This window comes from Oncorhynchus mykiss, chromosome 10, assembly GCF_013265735.2.
Source record: "Oncorhynchus mykiss isolate Arlee chromosome 10, USDA_OmykA_1.1, whole genome shotgun sequence".
NCBI classification, from domain to species: domain Eukaryota; kingdom Metazoa; phylum Chordata; class Actinopteri; order Salmoniformes; family Salmonidae; genus Oncorhynchus; species Oncorhynchus mykiss.
Window position 1 is genome coordinate 50,423,590 of NC_048574.1, and position 18,794 is coordinate 50,442,383.

The window sequence follows — 18,794 nt, forward strand, 5'->3', positions numbered from 1 at the left end:
CATCCCTGTGGAGTATTGGCGCGTACTTTTTTCTTAAAGCTATATTCTTATTTTGGAACTTTTCTTTCTCCTTCCATGGTTGGTTTCATTGACTCTCCATTTTAACTGCCCCATTTCTATACCCGCCGATGACCAGAAATTGAGTCAGTTGGAGAGGATCAGTTTGAGCAAAGTAAGGTGCAGAATCACTGATCTACAAAAAGAGTTCCTTGCCCCAAAAAAAAAAATATTTGCAGAACTACGCCTCCCCTGGATCAGGCGAACCCCCGCAAAACACGCGCGTACAACCAGCCATTGATTGATTGGAAACAGCTCGTGTCAAATATAATTTCCTACAATTTTCTGACAGCTGCGTCACTAGCAGAATAAGGCTGGAAATACCGGTAAAAGCACATATCTTATCATCACTACATATCATCAACCAAAACTCCAGGCCCTAGTGATAGGATACTCACTGGGTGAGCCTGCTGTGGAGGAGTTCCATGAGTGAAGCTTCCTGGAGAAGCCGGACGGGGGGGATGGGTGTATGGCAAGCCAGACTATTCACACAGAACAGGAGGAGCAAGAAAGGAAGACATGACGTTATGAATTGATAAGGATAACTGACTAAGTGGCTTTGTGGTGTGTGTCATGCCAGAGGGAAGAGGGTAGTACATACAGCAGGGGTTGTGTTTATTAGGCACAAAATGGAAGAAAACTGAGTGAAATGGAGAGCGACTAACTACACCGGTCCAATAAGAAACACTTGTTTAGTTTTTCATTGCAAAACATTTTGCTACTTTTGTCCTAATGAAGACAACCCAGGGCAGGTGGGTAAAGAGGGTTGGCCTTACCTTGGCAGGAGGGATCTGCACTGTGAGGGAGGGGGTAGGCAGCAGGCCTGCAGCACTGGCATGAAGAGCCTGAGGGTGCACGGACCGTAGAGCACTCTGAAACCACCACAAAAACACAGCAGACAAAGATTAACGGACAGTTACGTGTGAGTTAACCACAGACAGCCCGTCCACAAACAGATACAGTACACTGCTTGTGATCAACCTCTAAAAAGGTTTGTTTGAACACTGTATGGTTTATAACACTTAACACCATATTATTTAATTGTGTGCAATGGTACTCTATTAAGGGGCCCAACAAACTCACAGAGTCAGTGAAGCCAGACTGTTGATTGGCATGTTCCAGTTGCTTCTGTAGAGGGATCCCAGCACTAGGGATAAATCCTGGTGACAAAATACAGAATATGTTTAAAAGAGAAAAATGGAGGGAAGCAAGAGAAGTGAGTAGTAGTTTAGGCAGAGCATGCGACTAACTTTATTTCCTCACCACCCTGGTACCGTCTGGAAGTGCAATTTCAACTGCACCCAAACTGATCTTGAACCGTCCCAAAATTAAAATAGTTCAAAAAAAAATTTGGGATATGCCAACATGGGTCTTTTGCAGTGCTTTTAAATTAATTGGTGTATTTCTGAGACAAATACAGAGAGTCTACACTACATCAAGTTAATTTGTTAAGAATTGTTTTTTTCTTTTTTTAAATGAACACAGGCAAACATCCATTACATTATTAATAAATTACAATTGATTAACTGAACATGCTAACCACATGTATACAATATATCTAAGAGAGAACAAACAATGTTATTGTGAACTGGTTACGGAATAAACTTAAGACATTACATTCCACCAGCAGCTGCCCCCTTAAACAACAACATACAATAAAGAACGGCGTGTGTGAGCGCGTGCTTCACCCTCCCTCTTCAGTCAGTGAAGAATGGTCACCTTGACCTGATTGAGCGCCACCACCTGCTAACAGCCAGGGACTAAAATGTACTTTTTGGTACACCAGCCACTGTGAAAGGTATTCAGATTTTTACCAGCCCAGATCAAATTAAATCTCTAAAATTACACCAACAAAACATACAAAAAAAATACAGATGAGCACGCTTCGTAATGTTTCTAAAACAATACATGTATTAGTAGCAAGAAGTAGTGTGTTATATTGTTTAATTTCATAAAACATTTTGTGACTTAAGTCTTTTAAACAGAGACTTACATTTTACTGTGGTAATGCATGTTTTCGCCTGTGAGATTGAGTCTGACTAGTATCCACATTGCTTCTCCCTAGCAGTTGAAACTCAAAACATTGAAAAACAACCTAGCTGGTGAACAAAACTATATAATTAGCCAAGGAACACAAGGACAAAGTCTCACTTCAGTAGACTTCCGTTTCAATTAAATTAAAACAAAACCTTTATGCCTGTGCGCTGCGCTTCTAAAAAATGAAATCGGTCAGTCGGCTCTTCCCGTGTGCATGCACAGCCCCCAGTCAGGCAGCGTTGTCGAGCAAGGCAGAAATACATTGCACATTTTCCAGTGTGCATTCGGCTGCGCTTATGTGAATTATTCATGGTTTATCAACTTTTAAGCTTTATTATTATAGCAATATTGTGAGCCGTTTCGTCGGCCTCATCTTTGTGTTGAATTTTTTTTCTGGCCCATAGTCCCACAACTGTCCGAATGTCTGTTTTGAACCGTCCCAGACATATTTATCGTCTAGGGTCTAGGGCTGTTACAGTCTTGGAATTTGAGGTCAAGGTAATTGGCCAGGCCAATGTACATGTCACCAACATAACCGTTGGGGGGGAGGATTAGGCATATCAGACTCAAAAGAGAGGAGGCTTTTCTCTGCAACTTTACTATTATCATTACACTTCGTTATTATTATTCAAGTTATTACCTCAAAATATTAATCTAGTATACAAATTAAGAAATGTCCGATTGGAGAGGAATTCCACAAAAAATATAGAGTCCAATTTTGTCGCACTAAACCACTCACATCAAGCCCATCGCGTTTTTCCCTCCACTTTTCCCAAACAATTCGCATAACGTCACCAATGCTTCTGCGGTCATTCTATGTGGCAATATTTTGTTCAAAGTAGCAAGAGGACACAGTAACTAGAGAACAATCATATACTACTGGAAAAGTAATACGCTGCTGAAAATATTATGATAGAGGCTATGCATCCTGTAGGATGAATCATGAAGAGAGCTGGGCTACGTTTCATTCAGTTGCACCACATGTAATAAGAGAGGAAACGCAAAACTGGCACCTGTCGTCATTCCCTGCACATATGCTGACCCTGCAACAAGACATAGGTTGTTGTTTTCTATCTGATTAAAAGAGATGAAGTCCAGACAGGCTTGGCCAAAGGCTTGGCCAGACATAATTGCCAAATAGTAAACTGTATGAATGGACATAAGGGATTGGTGAACTCATACATGCACACCACCCACCTAAAAGGACCCATCAATCGAGCTGTCTGCAGCGCATCTCCTTCAGACGCATAAGCAAATCACATTTGTCCCTTCCCAAAGACATACTAAAAACCTTGCCTTAACTTCAAATCCTTTCTGTGGGATATCCCCAAAAAATTGTCTACATTATAGGACAATGCTAAAACAAACGTAGCCCATCATAAATTGACGAGGAATGTTTTAAAAGGGGAATATAGAGACAGCTGTGATAGGCATAAAGATGAAATTGATAACCATAAGAAAATGTAAAACATGTATACAACCTGTCCATAGCCTAATGATCAGCCCTTGATCAATTTTATTGAAGCAATGGGTGGTTATGTTGACACTACATTTTAATTTGAGTGCTTTATTTAAATCTGCGCAACCACTTATTGATAAAAGGTATTTTTTTCTCTTTGTCTTTTAGGGTTGCCTAGATTTACTTTAGCAGGCCTATAACGTATAGCCCAATACTGTATAGAGGCTATACAAAAAATGCATTAATAAATCAATCCACTTCTAACTTACACATCTGTCTCCTTCACTGTTCCCTTCTTGGGCAATTCACACATCTCTGCTGGTAACTACACTGGCCCATCTCATCCCCCTCTCTCTAGCTCTTGAACGAGCAATATAATTTGTAACTTATTTCGAGCAATTTCTAAAACTAATAGGCCTATTCGAGAAGAGAAGCATTGATCAATCGTCTTGCTTGCTGAATGGCTATAAAATAGGCTGCAGCGTTAGCAATGAACTGGTGAGAACAAAGTGTATGTAGCCTAGATCTGGTGTGACGTGATCCCATTGAATTGATACATAGCTTAACTGATGCATTGCAAACGTTAAAAAGTCTGAGAAATTCATTTGTTCATGAATTCACACAATGAACCCAAAAGACCTGTCAGCGGCAGTGTCCCTGATAACAAGTTCTATTGGGTCAACAGATTATTTTCGCATTTATCGTTCCGGATAAATAATTGACGGATTGTGGCAGGACGATATTTCGCAATTGGTGTGAACGCCATCATAAACAAGACGTGCACGTATTTCTTTTTTTCTTCCTAATTATTCGGACGACAATAACAGACTTGGTGAGAAATGGCCTTTAACAAGATTCAATTATGACCGGAGCATTCAATTTTCATTACAGATAGAAGACTGGACAGGCTACTTTAAGAAAACTTCTGAATGGACATATAGGCCTATAGAGAGAAAATCAGCGAACTCACACGCGCACCACCCCTTAAAAGGACCTGTCAATCAAAGCCACCAGCTTATGTCAGACACAAACGTATGAAAAAACCTAGGACTACCTTATTCTTTCCGAAAGTAGGCTATAAGATCATGAATTGACAAGGAACGTATGAAGGGAAGACAACTAGGCGAAACTGACCATCGTTAACCTAGAAACAAATACACGCAACACAGCCTATTTATCAGCGTAGATTAGTCTACAAATTAAGAGAAGACTACGTATCAAATGATACTATGCCAGGTTGGATAGGATTTGCACATTGTCCATTTGACACATTAGCACATTATAGGCCTCAGAGCCAGAACAAACTTGTCAACTGCTGTTGAGTAACTAATAGTCAGACACAACCAACCTGTTTTTAAAGACAGATTTATTTACTTATCCACACAAACTATTTTTTATTTTTTTAACTGAAGTGCCCTAGCATATAGGCTAGCACTTCTCCACCCCCATGCATCTAGCGGATTAGCTGCTCGAGCATCCAACGACAGTTGGGAAAAGGAGGAGATGTAGACTAAGTTAGCAAATCAAATGCTTATGATCATTAGTAAACACTCCCGCTATTAGGTCAAGTTCACCTACATCAAAAAATGTATAAAAAGTTAAATACAAAATAAATTTCTATTTAAACGTTTTTTTGGCGTTGTTTAATTTTCATGGCGGACATCATCCATAAACATCAGTTATGGTTATTCAATTACCGACAGAGTCCTAGGTGCAGTCAGTACACCAAGCCATCCCAGCGCCTTTACGCATAAACCTTCTTAAACACACTGTGCCACAATCGCAACAGGGCCTACGACAACATATAGATTTTAGTAGACAGACACACAGGTGAAAAGGTACCTGGCTGAGAGGTAAAGTGGCTGTGTACAGCGTAGCCCTGCTGCTGTTGAGGCAGGTACTGCATGGCCTGGAAGGCTGAGGCACCTGGACACAAGAGGGGACATTAGCGATGGGGTTTATGAATGAAGCACGCACAAACAGCACACACATTAGGTTTCTCATTCTCATAATAACCGCAACATAGTCACCTTGAAAAAACATAAGACCTAAAGATTCAACGCCTGTTCCCAGATCCGTTTGTGCCATCTTGACAACTCCATTGATCGTTGTCAAACATGCTTGGCATTACAATGACAATAGGAGCGGGCAAGACAACAGATCTGGGAGCAGGCTACCAGACAAAATGATTTGCTTTAACATCTCACATAGACAACACGTCTCTGAAATATCAATTACATAAAAAATTCTAACCGGTTACCTCTGAGCTGTGAGCTGCTGGCGTAACTGACAGGGACAGACTGGCTGGGGGCGAAGGGAGTGCCGTGCTGTGCCTGGGTGAGCTGGCCGTAGGGGCCATGGGCTGCCTGGCTGGATGCATACTGCCCATGCTCCAAGCCTCCGGAGCTCATCCCTGGCTGGCTCTGGTAGTGACGCCCCTGTCAAACAACATACAGGACACGTTTTCAGGCATTCACTGTACTGGAATTGCAAATATTATATAGTCATTACATTCCATTCAAGCCTGAACTAAATGAATTATAGAACAATTAAGTACAACAACTAGGGCATCTTGTGTCCCCAGTCATTCCTCAAGTCACTGAAGTCCTAATTATAATCAACAGGAACAAGTGACTGCTGCATACACTAACTAAGGTGCTTGAGACCAAACCCTAAGAACCCCATTTCTACACTGAACCAAAAGATAAAACGCAACATTTAACAGTTTCAAAGATTTCACTGAGTTACAGGTCATAAGGAAATCAGTCAATTGAAATAAATTCATTAGACCCAAATCTATGGATTTCACATGGACTGGGAATACAGCCACACTGTCCTTGTGGCTATCAAAAACATGGAGTACTGGTATATACAACAAACGATAAAATAAAACCTCCTCTTATTTCCTTTTCAAAACATACACACTCCTTCACTCAAACGCTCATGCACACATACACATCGCGGTGATAAGTCTGCCATGAATGGAGTAATGTCACAACGCCTGTGGGCTTCAAGAATGTACACACTGTTTACAGATGTGTTGGGGCGTGGATCAGAAAACCAGTCAGTATCTAGTGTGACCACTATGTCTCATGTGGCGCAACACATCTCCTTTGCATAGAGTTGATCAGGCTGTTGATTGTGGCCTGTGGAATGTTGTCCCGCTCTTCTTCAATGGCTGTGCGAAGTTACTGGGTATTGGCGGGAACTGGAACCCACTGTCATACACTGATACAGAGCATCCCAAACATGCTCAATGTGTGACATGTCTGTGCAGGCCACTGAACAACTGGGACATATTCAGCTTCAGATTCCAGGAGTGTGTACAGATCCTTGCGACATGGGGCTATGCATTTTCATTCTAAAACTTCAGGTGATAGCAGGGCATGAACGGCACGACAATGGGCCTCAGGATCTTGTCACGGTATCTCTGCATTCAAATTGACATCGATAAAATGCAATTGTGTTCGTTGTTAGAAGTTCATGCCTGCCCATTCCATAACACCACCTCCACCATGGGGCACTCGGTTTACAATGTTGACATCAGGAAACCGCTCGCCCACACGACACCATACACATTGTCTGCTATCTGCCCAGTACAGTTAAATGCGGGATTCATCCACTTCCCCAGCATGCCAGTGGATATCGAACGTGAGCATATGCCCACTGAACTCGGTTACAACACCGAACTGCAGTCAGGTGAAGACCCTGGTAAGGATGACGAGCTCGCAATTGAGCTTCCCTGAGACAGTTTATGACAGTTTGTGCAGAAATTCTTTGGCTGTGCAAACCCAGTTTCATCAGCTGTCTGGGTGGCTGGTCCCAGATGATCCCGCAGGTGAAGGCGGCAGATGTGGAGGTCCTGGGCTGGCGTGGTTACACGTGGTCTGCCAAATTCTCAAAAACGATGTTGGAGGCAGCTTATGGAAGAGAACTTAATATTAAATTCTCTGGCAACAGCTCTGGTGAACATTCCTGCAGTCAGCATGCCAATTGCACACTCCCTCAACTTGAGACATCTGTGACATTGTGTTTTGTAACAAAACCTTATTGTACCCAGCCCAAGGTGCACCTGTGTAATGATCATCCTTTTCAATCAGCTTCTTAATATGCCACACCTGTCAGGTGGATGGATTATTTTGGCAAAGGAGAAACACTCACTAACAGGGATGTAAACAAATTTGTGCACGAAATAGAGAGAAATATGCTTTTTGTGCGTATGGAACATTTCTGGGATCTTTTATTTCAGGTCATGAAACATGGGACCAACACTTTACATGCATTTATATTAAGAAGTCTGCTCACTCACCGGAAGGACAGGGGACTGGAAGAGCTGTTTACTCCGTTCTCCTAGCAGGGCAGCAGAGCGGCCGTGACTCACTTGACCCGCTGATCATTGATATAGAGAGGAAGGAGACAGAGAGAAAGATAATACACAGTTTGTGTGTATTAACAATCAACCGTGTGATACATAAAATCTATGTGAATTACCTTGCATGCTGAGCAGGTGTTGTCCTGAGTGGGAGTGGATAGCCATGCTGGGCTGGTACGTAGATGATGTCAGGGTTGTCATATCACTACAAGAAAACAATCATGTCCATAGTCACACACTAGCAGTCAGTAGTAACAATGTGTGTATGTGTATGGTAACAATGTTAACGCTAATCTATCAGCAAATAGGACTGAATCTCACATCAAAAGCCAATAACCTAAGTAGGTTGCTGGGGAATGTGGGGATGTGTTAGCCTGGTGGTCCCAGATATGTATGCGCTGTCACACCATAGATGTGGTCAAGACAGCACATACAGATCTGGGACCACAAGGCTAAGGATAAGTGATGTTTGTAAGACCTCCAGAAAGTTCATTCAAGAGCCGGTAGAGCCTTTACCTCTGTTCTTTCCTCCGTCTCTTCTCCTCCTCATGGAGCACTTTCTTCAACTGGAGAAAGAGCTGGTGTTTCTCCTCTTGTAGCCCTTGTAGCTTCTCCCCCATCTTCATGATCTAAGGCAGAGCGGGAGGGACAAACAAAGAGGAGTTGAATAAAATAAATAGAAAGAAGCAGGCACTGGCCAATGTAAAAATCTCAATAACGCACCTGCTCTTTTGTCTCATCTAAAGACATTCTCTCCTCCACCTCTTTCTTCCTCTTTCTTTCTTCCTCCTCCTTCTGCTTCTGCTCCATCATTTTGTCTACTTCTTCTTCCTCTGTGACACAAGGTTGGATGAGGGGGTTTACAGGACAGGAGTTGGTATCAATGACCACGTTCACATGCACACCAATATCCTGTTATTATTCGGGATACTCAAGAATTTTGCTTTTGAGTTGGCGCACAAACATCATATCCCATTTACAAAAGCTTGTAACCCAGTTATGAGAAACCCAGATAAGATGCCAGGTATATGCTAATCTAAGACGGGATACTGTAGAATGTAAACATCTAACCCTGTTTACTGTTGTTTTTGCTGTCTGTGCAGACTTAGTTTTGCATATCATGGGTGTTGTGTGATGTTTTCATCGGATTGCCAAACAATTCACTTCAAAAAGTAGCATACCTGAGCAGTTCAATCAACCATAATAACTTAGCCTATTATAATGAATTTACTACTGGCTACTTTAACCCCTAATTTAGACAATTCTGATTATAATTCCCAAAATCTGGTAGGCCATATTATAATTTCAGAAATTTGGTAGGCCATTTGTCATAGCCTTCTGGGGCAAAAAGTTAACTGAAAGTAGTGCTCACCAGAATGTCTTACATTGACAGAATTAATTAGTAATCTAGTTAACTCTTTTGGGATAGGGGGCAGCATTTTCACTTTTGGATGAATAGTGTGCCCAGAGTAAACTGCCTTCTACTCTGTCCCAGATGCTAATATACAGTGCCTTGCGAAAGTATTCGGCCCCCTTGAACTTTGTGACCTTTTGCCACATTTCAGGCTTCAAACATAAAGATATAAAACTATTTTTTTGTGAAGAATCAACAACAAGTGGGACACAATCATGAAGTGGAACGACATTTATTGGATATTTCAAACTTTTTTAACAAATCAAAAACTGAAAAATTGGGCGTGCAAAATTATTCAGCCCCTTTAAGTTAATACTTTGTAGCGCCACCTTTTGCTGTGATTACAGCTGTAAGTCGCTTGGGGTATGTCTCTATCAGTTTTGCACATCGAGAGACTGAAATTTTTTTCCCATTCCTCCTTGCAAAACAGCTCGAGCTCAGTGAGGTTGGATGGAGAGCATTTGTGAACAGCAGTTTTCAGTTCTTTCCACAGATTCTCGATTGGATTCAGGTCTGGACTTTGACTTGGCCATTCTAACACCTGGATATGTTTATTTTTGAACCATTCCATTGTAGATTTTGCTTTATGTTTTGGATCATTGTCTTGTTGGAAGACAAATCTCCATCCCAGTCTCAGGTCTTTTGCAGACTCCATCAGGTTTTCTTCCAGAATGGTCCTGTATTTGGCTCCATCCATCTTCCCATCAATTTTAACCATCTTCCCTGTCCCTGCTGAAGAAAAGCAGGCCCAAACCATGATGCTGCCACCACCATGTTTGACAGTGGGGATGGTGTGCTCAGGGTGATGAGCTGTGTTGCTTTTACGCCAAACATAACGTTTTGCATCGTTGCCAAATAGTTCAATTTTGGTTTCATCTGACCAGAGCACCTTCTTCCACATGTTTGGTGTGTCTCCCAGGTGGCTTGTGGCAAACTTTAAACAACACTTTTTATGGATATCTTTAAGAAATGGCTTTCTTCTTGCCACTCTTCCATAAAGGCCAGATTTGTGCAATATACGACTGATTGTTGTCCTATGGACAGTCTCCCACCTCAGCTGTAGATCTCTGCAGTTCATCCTGAGTGATCATGGGCCTCTTGGCTGCATCTCTGATCAGTCTTCTCCTTGTATGAGCTGAAAGTTTAGAGGGACGGCCAGGTCTTGGTAGATTTGCAGTGGTCTGATACTCCTTCCATTTCAATATTATCGCTTGCACAGTGCTCCTTGGGATGTTTAAAGCTTGGGAAATCTTTTTGTATCCAAATCCGGCTTTAAACTTCTTCACAACAGTATCTCGGACCTGCCTGGTGTGTTCCTTGTTCTTCATGATGCTCTCTGCGCTTTTAACGGACCTCTGAGACTATCACAGTGCAGGTGCATTTATACGGAGACTTGATTACACACAGGTGGATTGTATTTATCATCATTAGTCATTTAGGTCAACATTGGATCATTCAGAGATCCTCACTGAACTTCAGGAGAGAGTTTGCTGCACTGAAATTAAAGGGGCTGAATAATTTTGCACGGCCAATTTTTCAGTTTTTGATTTGTTAAAATTTTTTGAAATATCCAATAAATGTTGTTCCACTTCATGATTGTGTCCCACTTGTTGTTGATTCTTCACAAAAAAATACAGTTTTATATCTTTATGTTTGAAGCCTGAAATGTGGCAAAAGTTTGCAAAGTTCAAGGGGGCCGAAAACTTTCGCAAGGCACTGTATGCATAGTATTATTAATATTGGATAGAAAACACTCTGAAGTTTCTAAAACTGTTTGAATGATGTCTGAGTATAACAGAACTCTTATGGCAGGCGAAAACCTGAGAAAAATCCAACCAGGAAGTGGGACACTGAGGTTTGTAGTTTTTCAAAGCTTGGCCTACCGAATACACAGTGTCTATGGAGTCGAGTTGCACTTCCTACGGCTTCCACTAGATGTCAACCGTCTTTAGAAACTTGAATGAGGATTCTACTATAAAAAGAGGGGCTCAGGAGACCTGTTTGAGTCAGTGGTCTGGCAGAGTGTCTCAGGCTCGTGACGCGCGCACCCGACAGAGTTAGCTCTCGTTCCATTGCTTTTCTTCAGACATAGGAATTCTCCGGTTGGAACATTATTATTGTTTTATGTTAAAAACATCCTAAAGATTGATTCCATACATCGTTTGACTTGTTTCTACGACCTGTAACAGAACTTTTCGAGTTTTTGTCTGGACGAAGTGCTCACGCCTCATGAAGATGGATTACTGGGCTGAACACGCTAACAACAAGTGGCTATTTGGCCATAAATTATGGACTTTATGGAACAAATCAGTAATTTATTGTCAAACTGGGATTCATGGGAGTGCCTTCTGATGAAGATCATCAAATGTTATTTCTAACTTCTGTTGACTCCAAAATGGAGGATATTTCTCTGGCTGGATTGGGCTCCGAGCACCGTTCTCAGATGATGCTTTTTCCGTAAAGTTTTTTTGAAATCTGACACAGTGGTTGCATTAAGGAGAAGTCTTTAATTCTGTGAATAACACTTGTATCTTCAATCAATGTTTATTATGAGTATTTCTGCAAAATCACCGGATGTTTTGGAATCAAAACGTTACTGCACGTAACGCGCCAATGTAAACAGATTTTTGGATATAAATATTCACATTATCGAACAAAACATACATGTTTTGTGTAACATGATGTCCTATGAGTGTCATCTGATGAAGATCATCAAAGGTTAGTGATTCATTTGATCTATATTTCTGCCTTTTGTGACTCCTATCTTTGACTGGAAAATGGCTGTGTTTTTTTGACTTGGCTATGACCTAACATAATCATATGTTGTGCTTTCGCTGTAAAGCATTTCTGAAATCGGACACGATGGGTAGACTAACAAGATGTTTCTTTCATTTGCTGTATTGGACTTGTTAATGTGTGAAAGTTACATATTTCAACAACAACAAAAAATTGAATTTCGCACGCTGCCTTTTCAGCGGAATGTTGTCAAGGGGTTCCGCCTGCCCTAGTAAGGTTAACACCAGTAAAGTTGTTTGTTTTGTTTAGGGACCTGGGAGAAAACGCAATAACTCCAAAACAGTTGAAAGACTTGTCCTGTGTGAAATCGAATCAAATTTTAGTCACATGCGCAGAATACAACGGGTGAAGCCTTACAGTGAAATGCTTACTTACGAGCCCCTGAACAACAATGCAGTTTAAAAAAAATATGGATAGAATAAAGAAATAAAAGTAACAAGTGATTAAAGAGCAGCAGTAAAATAACAATAACGAGACTATATACAAGGGGGTACCGGTACAGAGTCAATGTCAACTAGTTAGTTAGTTAGTTGAGGTAATATGTAAATGTAGGTAGAGTTATTAAAGTGACTATGCAAAGATGATAACAAAGAGCAGCAGTGACGTAAAAGAGGGCAAAAAAAAGGGCAATCAAATAGTCTGAGTGGGCATTTGATTAGGTGTTCAGGAATCTTAAGGCTTGGGGGTAGAGGCGGTTTAGAAGCCTCTCGGGCCCAGACTTGGCGCTCAGATAGTCTATGACTATGGTGGCTGGAGTCATTGACAATTTTTAGGGCCTTCCTCTGACACCGCCTGGTATAGAAGTCCTGGATGGCAGGAAGCTTGGCCCCAGTGATGTACTGGGCCGATCGCACTACTCTCTGTCATGTCTTGCGGTCAGAGGCCGAGCAGTTGCCATACCAGGCAGTGGTGCAACCAGTCAGAATGCTCTCGATGTTGCAGTTGTGGAACATTTTGAGGATCTGAGGACCCACGCCAAATCTTTTCAGTCTTCTGAGGGGGAATAGGTTTTGTCATGCCCTCTTCACGACTGTCTTGGTGTGCTTGGACCATGTTAGTTTGTTGGTGATATGGACACCAAGGAACTTGAAGCTCTCAACTTGCTCCACTGCAGCACCGTCGATGAGAACGGGGGAGTGCTCAGTCCTATTTTTCCTGTAGTCCACAATCATCTCCTTTGTCTTGATCACATTGAGGGAGAGGTTGTTGTTCTTGCACCAAATGGCCAGGTCTCTGACCTCCTCCCTATAGGCGGTATCGTCGTTGATCAGGCCTACCACTGTTGTGTCATCGGCAAACTTGATGATGGTGTTGGAGTTGTGCTTGGCCATGTAGTCATGAGTGAATGGGGAGTACAGGAGAGGACTGAGCACGCACCCCTGAGTAGCCCCTGTGTTGTTACCTACCCTTACCACCTGGGGGTGGCCCGTCAGGAAGTCCAGGATCTAGTTGCAGAGGGAGGTGTTTAGTCCCAGGGTCCTTAGCATATTGATGAGCTTTGAGGGCACTACGTTGTTGAACGCTGAGCTATTGTCAATTAATAACATCCTCACATAAGTGTTCCTTTTGTCCAGGTGGGAAAGGGCAGTGTGGAGCGCAATAGAGACAGCATCATCTGTGGATCTGTTGGGGCGGTATGCAAATTGGAGTGGGTCTAGGGTTTCTGGGATAATGGTGTTGACGTGAGCCATGACCAGCCTTTCAAAGCCTTGTGAATGTTGACCTGTTAAAAGGTCTTTCTCTAATTGGCTGCCGTGAGCGTGATCAGTCTTCCAGAACAGTTGGTGCTCTCATGCACGTTTCAGTGTTATTTGCCTCAAAGTGAGCATAGAAGTAGTTTAGCTCGTCTGGTAGGCTCGTGTCACTGGGCAGCTCTCGGTGGTACTTCCCTTTATAGTCTAATGGTTTGCAAGCCCTGTCACATCCGACGAGTGTCAGATGATTAGTGTAGTTAGTGTAGTGTAGTATGATTCGATCTTAGTCCTGTATTGACACTTTGCCTGTTTGATGATTCGTTGGAGGGCATAGCGGGATGTCTAATAAGCTTGCGGATTAGAGTCCCAATCCTTGAAAGCGGCAGCTCTAGCCTTTAGCTCAGTGAGGATGTTGCCTGTAATCCATGGCTTCTTGTTGGGGTACGGTCAATGTGGGGACGACGTCATCAATGCACTTATTGATGAAGCCAGTGACTGATATGGTGTACTCCTCAATGACATCAGAGGAATCCCGGAACATATTCCAGTCTGTGCTAGCAAAACAGTCCTGTAGCTTAGCATCTGCTTAATCTGACCACTTTTTTATTGATCTAGTCACCGGTGCTTCCTGCTATAATTTTTGCTTGGAAGCAGGAATCAGAAGGATAGAATTATTGTCAGATTTGCCAAATGGAAGGCGAGGGAGAGCTTTGTACGTGTCTTTGTGTGTGGAGTAAAGGTAGTCCAGAGGTTTTTTCCCCTCTGGTTGTACATTTAACATTCTGATAGAAATTTGGTAAAACTGATTTAAGTTTCCCTGCATGAAAGTCCCCAGCTACTAGAAGCGCCACCTCTGGTTGAGCATTTTCTTGTTTGCTTATTGCGTAATACAGCTCATTCAATGCTGTCTTAGTGCCAGCTTCTGACTGTGGTAGTATGTAAACAGCTATGAAAAATACAGATGAAAACTCTAGGTATGTCGTGTGGTCTACAGTTTATCATGAGATACTCTACCTCAGGCGAGCAATAGCACAAAACTTCCTTAGATATCGTGCACCAGCTGTTATTTGCAAAAATACATAGTCTTCCGCCCCTTGTCTTACCAGACACAGCTGTTCTATCCTGCCGGTGCAGCGTAGAACCAGACAGCTGTATGTTGGTATCGATAAGATATTACAGTTTTGAATGTCCCATTGGTAGTTTAATCTTTCGCGTAGGTCATATATTTTATTGTCCAAAGATTGCATGTTAGCTAACAGAATGGAAAGAAGTGGGGGTTTATTTCAATCATCTACAAATTCTCAGAAGGCAGCTCGCCCTTCAGACAAATTTTCTTAGCCTCCTCTTCACGCAAATTACGGGGATCTGGGTCTGTTCCCGAGAAAGTACACCTTTAGCGTCGGCCTCATCAGACTCGTTAAAGGGAAAAAATGGATTCTACCAGTCCGTTGTGAGTAATTGCTGTCCTGATGTCCAGAAGTTATTTTCGGTCATAAAAGACAAGACTGTAGCGGCAACATTATGTACAAAATACGTTTTTTTTTTAAACAATCGGCTGGGGGGCACATAAAACATCTGCCTTCTTCTTGCGCGTCATCTTACCAAATGTCTAGTGTCCTCAGTTTGACCGGTTTTAAGGAAATTAAAAGCTGAGAAAATGACATTTTTCTGATAAGACTTCAGCTCCTCTTGGGTGCATATTTTATGTGGTTGAAATACTGTGTGCTTGCATAACAGTGTCAAAGATAACACATTATACATGTATTCACATTTTATCAAGAGACGCAGAAAGAAAGAAATCAAATTTCTCCACTCCTTGTCCTCAGACAAGATTCACATTGCTATATTGCCCTCAGCTATGTTTAAACTGTTGTGGTCCATGTTGCTGTTATCTAGTGTACTATAAAATAGATGGCTCTCCTATTCCACTTTGCCCAGTCATATTCAAGGTTAGAACTACCTTTCTAGGGGTTCTGATGCTTCTAGCCTTGATATGCATTTTTGATAACACATCTACAGTATTTCACTTTTTTATGTGTATAGTATTGCATATCATGTTGTCCAATGATTTATGATTTACTCCCTCTTCAAATTAGGGTTGATTGAAAAAGATGTTCAAAAGAGGACATGTATGTACTCCCCGATGCAGCCAAAACGCATCAGTTTTTTACCCCTTTTTCTCCCCAATTTCGTGGTATCCAATTGTTGTAGTAGCTACTATCTTGTCTCATTGCTACAACTCCCGTACGGGCTCGGGAGAGACGAAGGCTGAATGTCACAACCCAACCAGCCGTACTGCTTCTTAACACAGCGCGCATCCAACCCGGAAGCCAGCCGCACCAATGTGTCGGAGGCTACACCGTGCACCTGGCAACCTTGGCTAGCGCGCACTGCGCTCGGCCCGCCACATTATACTATGTTACATGTGAGAGGTTATGGGACTACAGTCAGTGTCCATATCACAGTTACTATTCAATTTAACCCATATTAACTTAAGTTAGGAATATCCTGTTTATTCATGAGAATAGGGATACTCAGGATATCAAATGTAAACAGCTTATCCCGATTAAGACCTTAAGTGGGATATGAGCCACTATCCGGAAAACTGTGTGCATGTAAACATAGGCAGTAACTTTTTTGAGTTTGCAAACTCCCAGTGTCATTGGGTAGAGTGTTCTTTCTTACCTTGTCTCTTGCGGTCTCGCTCCCGCATGATGTGCTTGTGCAGGGCGCGTGCCATGGCATTGGACAGTTTGGGCCTCTCTAATAGAGCAGGCATAATGGTAGGGATTGGTGGGGCCAGCTAAGAACAGACAGATAGACACAGGAAGAAAGTGAGCCCACAAATCATCACTGACATTGCTAACATATGTTTACATCTAATTGCCTACCACAGTCCTTCATTAATCAAACCACAATACATGACTCAATCAGGCTGTTATAAATTCCCTAAGTAAATCACCACACCATAAATGTAAATCTAAACTATAATAATCTATTAAATTAGCAAGCGAGCTATGTCTGAGGCCAGCTACAATATGACTGACTAGCTGAAATGTCAGCAGCAGATTCTAGCTACTGTACTTAAATATGGTAGCCAATGTCGAGAATGTGATCATGATTTTGTGATTCGACAGTTTTGTGGCAACGTTATACAATATAAGTACGTAATATTACAAAATCATGATCACATCCTCGACATAGGCTACCATATTTAAGAATGATAACGACAAACTAACAGTATAATCAAGAATAAACTACAGGCTAAATTGTATTACTAACTGGCTAATAAATCGTTAATATAGCTAGCCAAGTTAGCTAGCTAGCTTTTAACGCCGACTTGCTTGTTGACGAATTGCACAATGGTAATCTCACACTAGCAGTTTAGCATTAACTTGCTAACGTTAACTTGGTGACTTTTTGAAATCAATCTGACTACTTTGAAATCACACACGGGAAGTCTGACTCTATAGCGAGCTAACGTTAGCTAGATAGCAACGCTATCTAAAAACATCAAGAATGTACAGTTTATTGTGTCTAGTTAAACGACACATCCTCGCATATCTAGCTAGCGAATAGTCTTGCAATAATATTGCGTGGAATCCTTTCAAAACGCACTTTTATCCGTGCCAGAAAATATGTCTTTGTTAGTCTGGTTTGCAGATAAAATATAAAAGCCCAACGTTAACACTTCAGCTGATACTGTTGGGTGTGACGTTACCGAGTTTCTGAATGTTGCCAAAATCAACAACAAAAAAGCAGAGGAAATGTGACACTTCATGCGTCAACTACAGCCAGAAATAATCATTCTTCTTCTTCTTTGTCGTCGTCTTCTTCGGTGGAGTTTAACGGGGGTTGGCATCCAATGTGTTGCGTTACCGCCCCCAAATGAGCTATAGTATAAATCCGTTACACTTTGTGACACAAAATGGGTAAAATTCAACACAAAATGTTTTTTCATTATCTTACTAACCCTACACTCAGTAAAACCCACCACGTTATTTTACTACTTTAACCCCATCTGATCCTACCCCAGGCCAATGACCTGAGAGGTCGGGACACTACCACTCAACTCTTCTTTGGTCAGTGTAACTTCTTTAGTCAAATCTCGTATCCTCAAGTATTTATCTGCAGATGGCACCACAACATCAATTTTCTGTGATTTACGTTAAATCACAGCAGTACAGTTGACAACCATTGCTATGAACGCTAAGAAGCCAGCCTTTCTAAACTCATTGGCCTATCCATCTATTCTGGCGCAGATCTACTATTCACACGAATCCTCTCAGAATCCCTCACCCTTGATCCACCTTCCTCTACCTTCTTCACTGCGTCAGAATACAACATTTTCTGCACTACTCTGACCCTGGCCACCTCAACCTGCCTCTCTCGCACTGGACACCTCTGATCCCCAGCAACATGTACACCCCTACAGTTGACACAACTTTTCCCGACGAAACTACACATTCCTCTGTCCCACACCTTAAAATCTCCTGTAACAGCATAACTCATATATCCTAACATTACATTGTCAGGTAAAGACTGAATCAAAGCTCAAAAGAACAGACTGTGTCACCTCTGTTTCACCACACTGGATCTGCGTCGCGCCAAACGGCGAGCGTCACAGACACCAGGAATCGTAAATTGCCCCACCTCCACACTCCACTCCCTTCAATGGTACCTAAGCATATGGGGGGTGGGGAGTGATGATATGTGCCAGAATTAAGCCTAGGCAAACATGTTTGAATTAAATTGTAAATGAAAATATACACACGTGGTGCTATAGGATATATACATATTTTACATTGTAAGACGATGCCCTTGTGTGCTGGAGCTATGGGTTTATTTTTCCACTGTCACTAGGCCTTCACACTCGAACTGAATTGAATAGGGGATGCATAACTACTTTTCACTGAAGAAGGGAACGAGGTACGACGTTCAACTTCGATCGAAGACCTTCAAATC

At 42.0% G+C, this 18,794-nt stretch overlaps 1 protein-coding gene across 3 annotated transcripts in view; it reads right to left on the reverse strand.

Annotated features, from left to right (window-relative positions):
* The window catches only part of LOC110534217 (G protein pathway suppressor 2), a 41,294-nt gene extending 22,804 nt beyond the window's left edge, over positions 1-18,490 (reverse strand). The window contains exons 1-11 of one of the 3 annotated variants that reach the window (XM_036933323.1): positions 18,406-18,490; positions 16,515-16,632; positions 8,649-8,758; positions 8,442-8,554; positions 8,045-8,130; positions 7,863-7,942; positions 5,814-5,991; positions 5,396-5,479; positions 1,141-1,217; positions 834-929; positions 456-539 (exon numbers count right to left, since the gene is read on the reverse strand). In XM_036933323.1, the coding sequence (XP_036789218.1) occupies positions 456-539; positions 834-929; positions 1,141-1,217; positions 5,396-5,479; positions 5,814-5,991; positions 7,863-7,942; positions 8,045-8,130; positions 8,442-8,554; positions 8,649-8,758; positions 16,515-16,608 (1,002 nt within the window). In that variant the 5' untranslated portion in view covers positions 16,609-16,632; positions 18,406-18,490. Of the gene's footprint in view, positions 1-455; positions 540-833; positions 930-1,140; positions 1,218-5,395; positions 5,480-5,813; positions 5,992-7,862; positions 7,943-8,044; positions 8,131-8,441; positions 8,555-8,648; positions 8,759-16,514; positions 16,633-17,447; positions 18,348-18,405 lie in introns of those variants that run through there. The other 2 variants (XM_021618937.2, XM_021618938.2) reach the window with 2 other exon arrangements.
* Between the last annotated feature and the right edge of the window lie 304 nt (positions 18,491-18,794).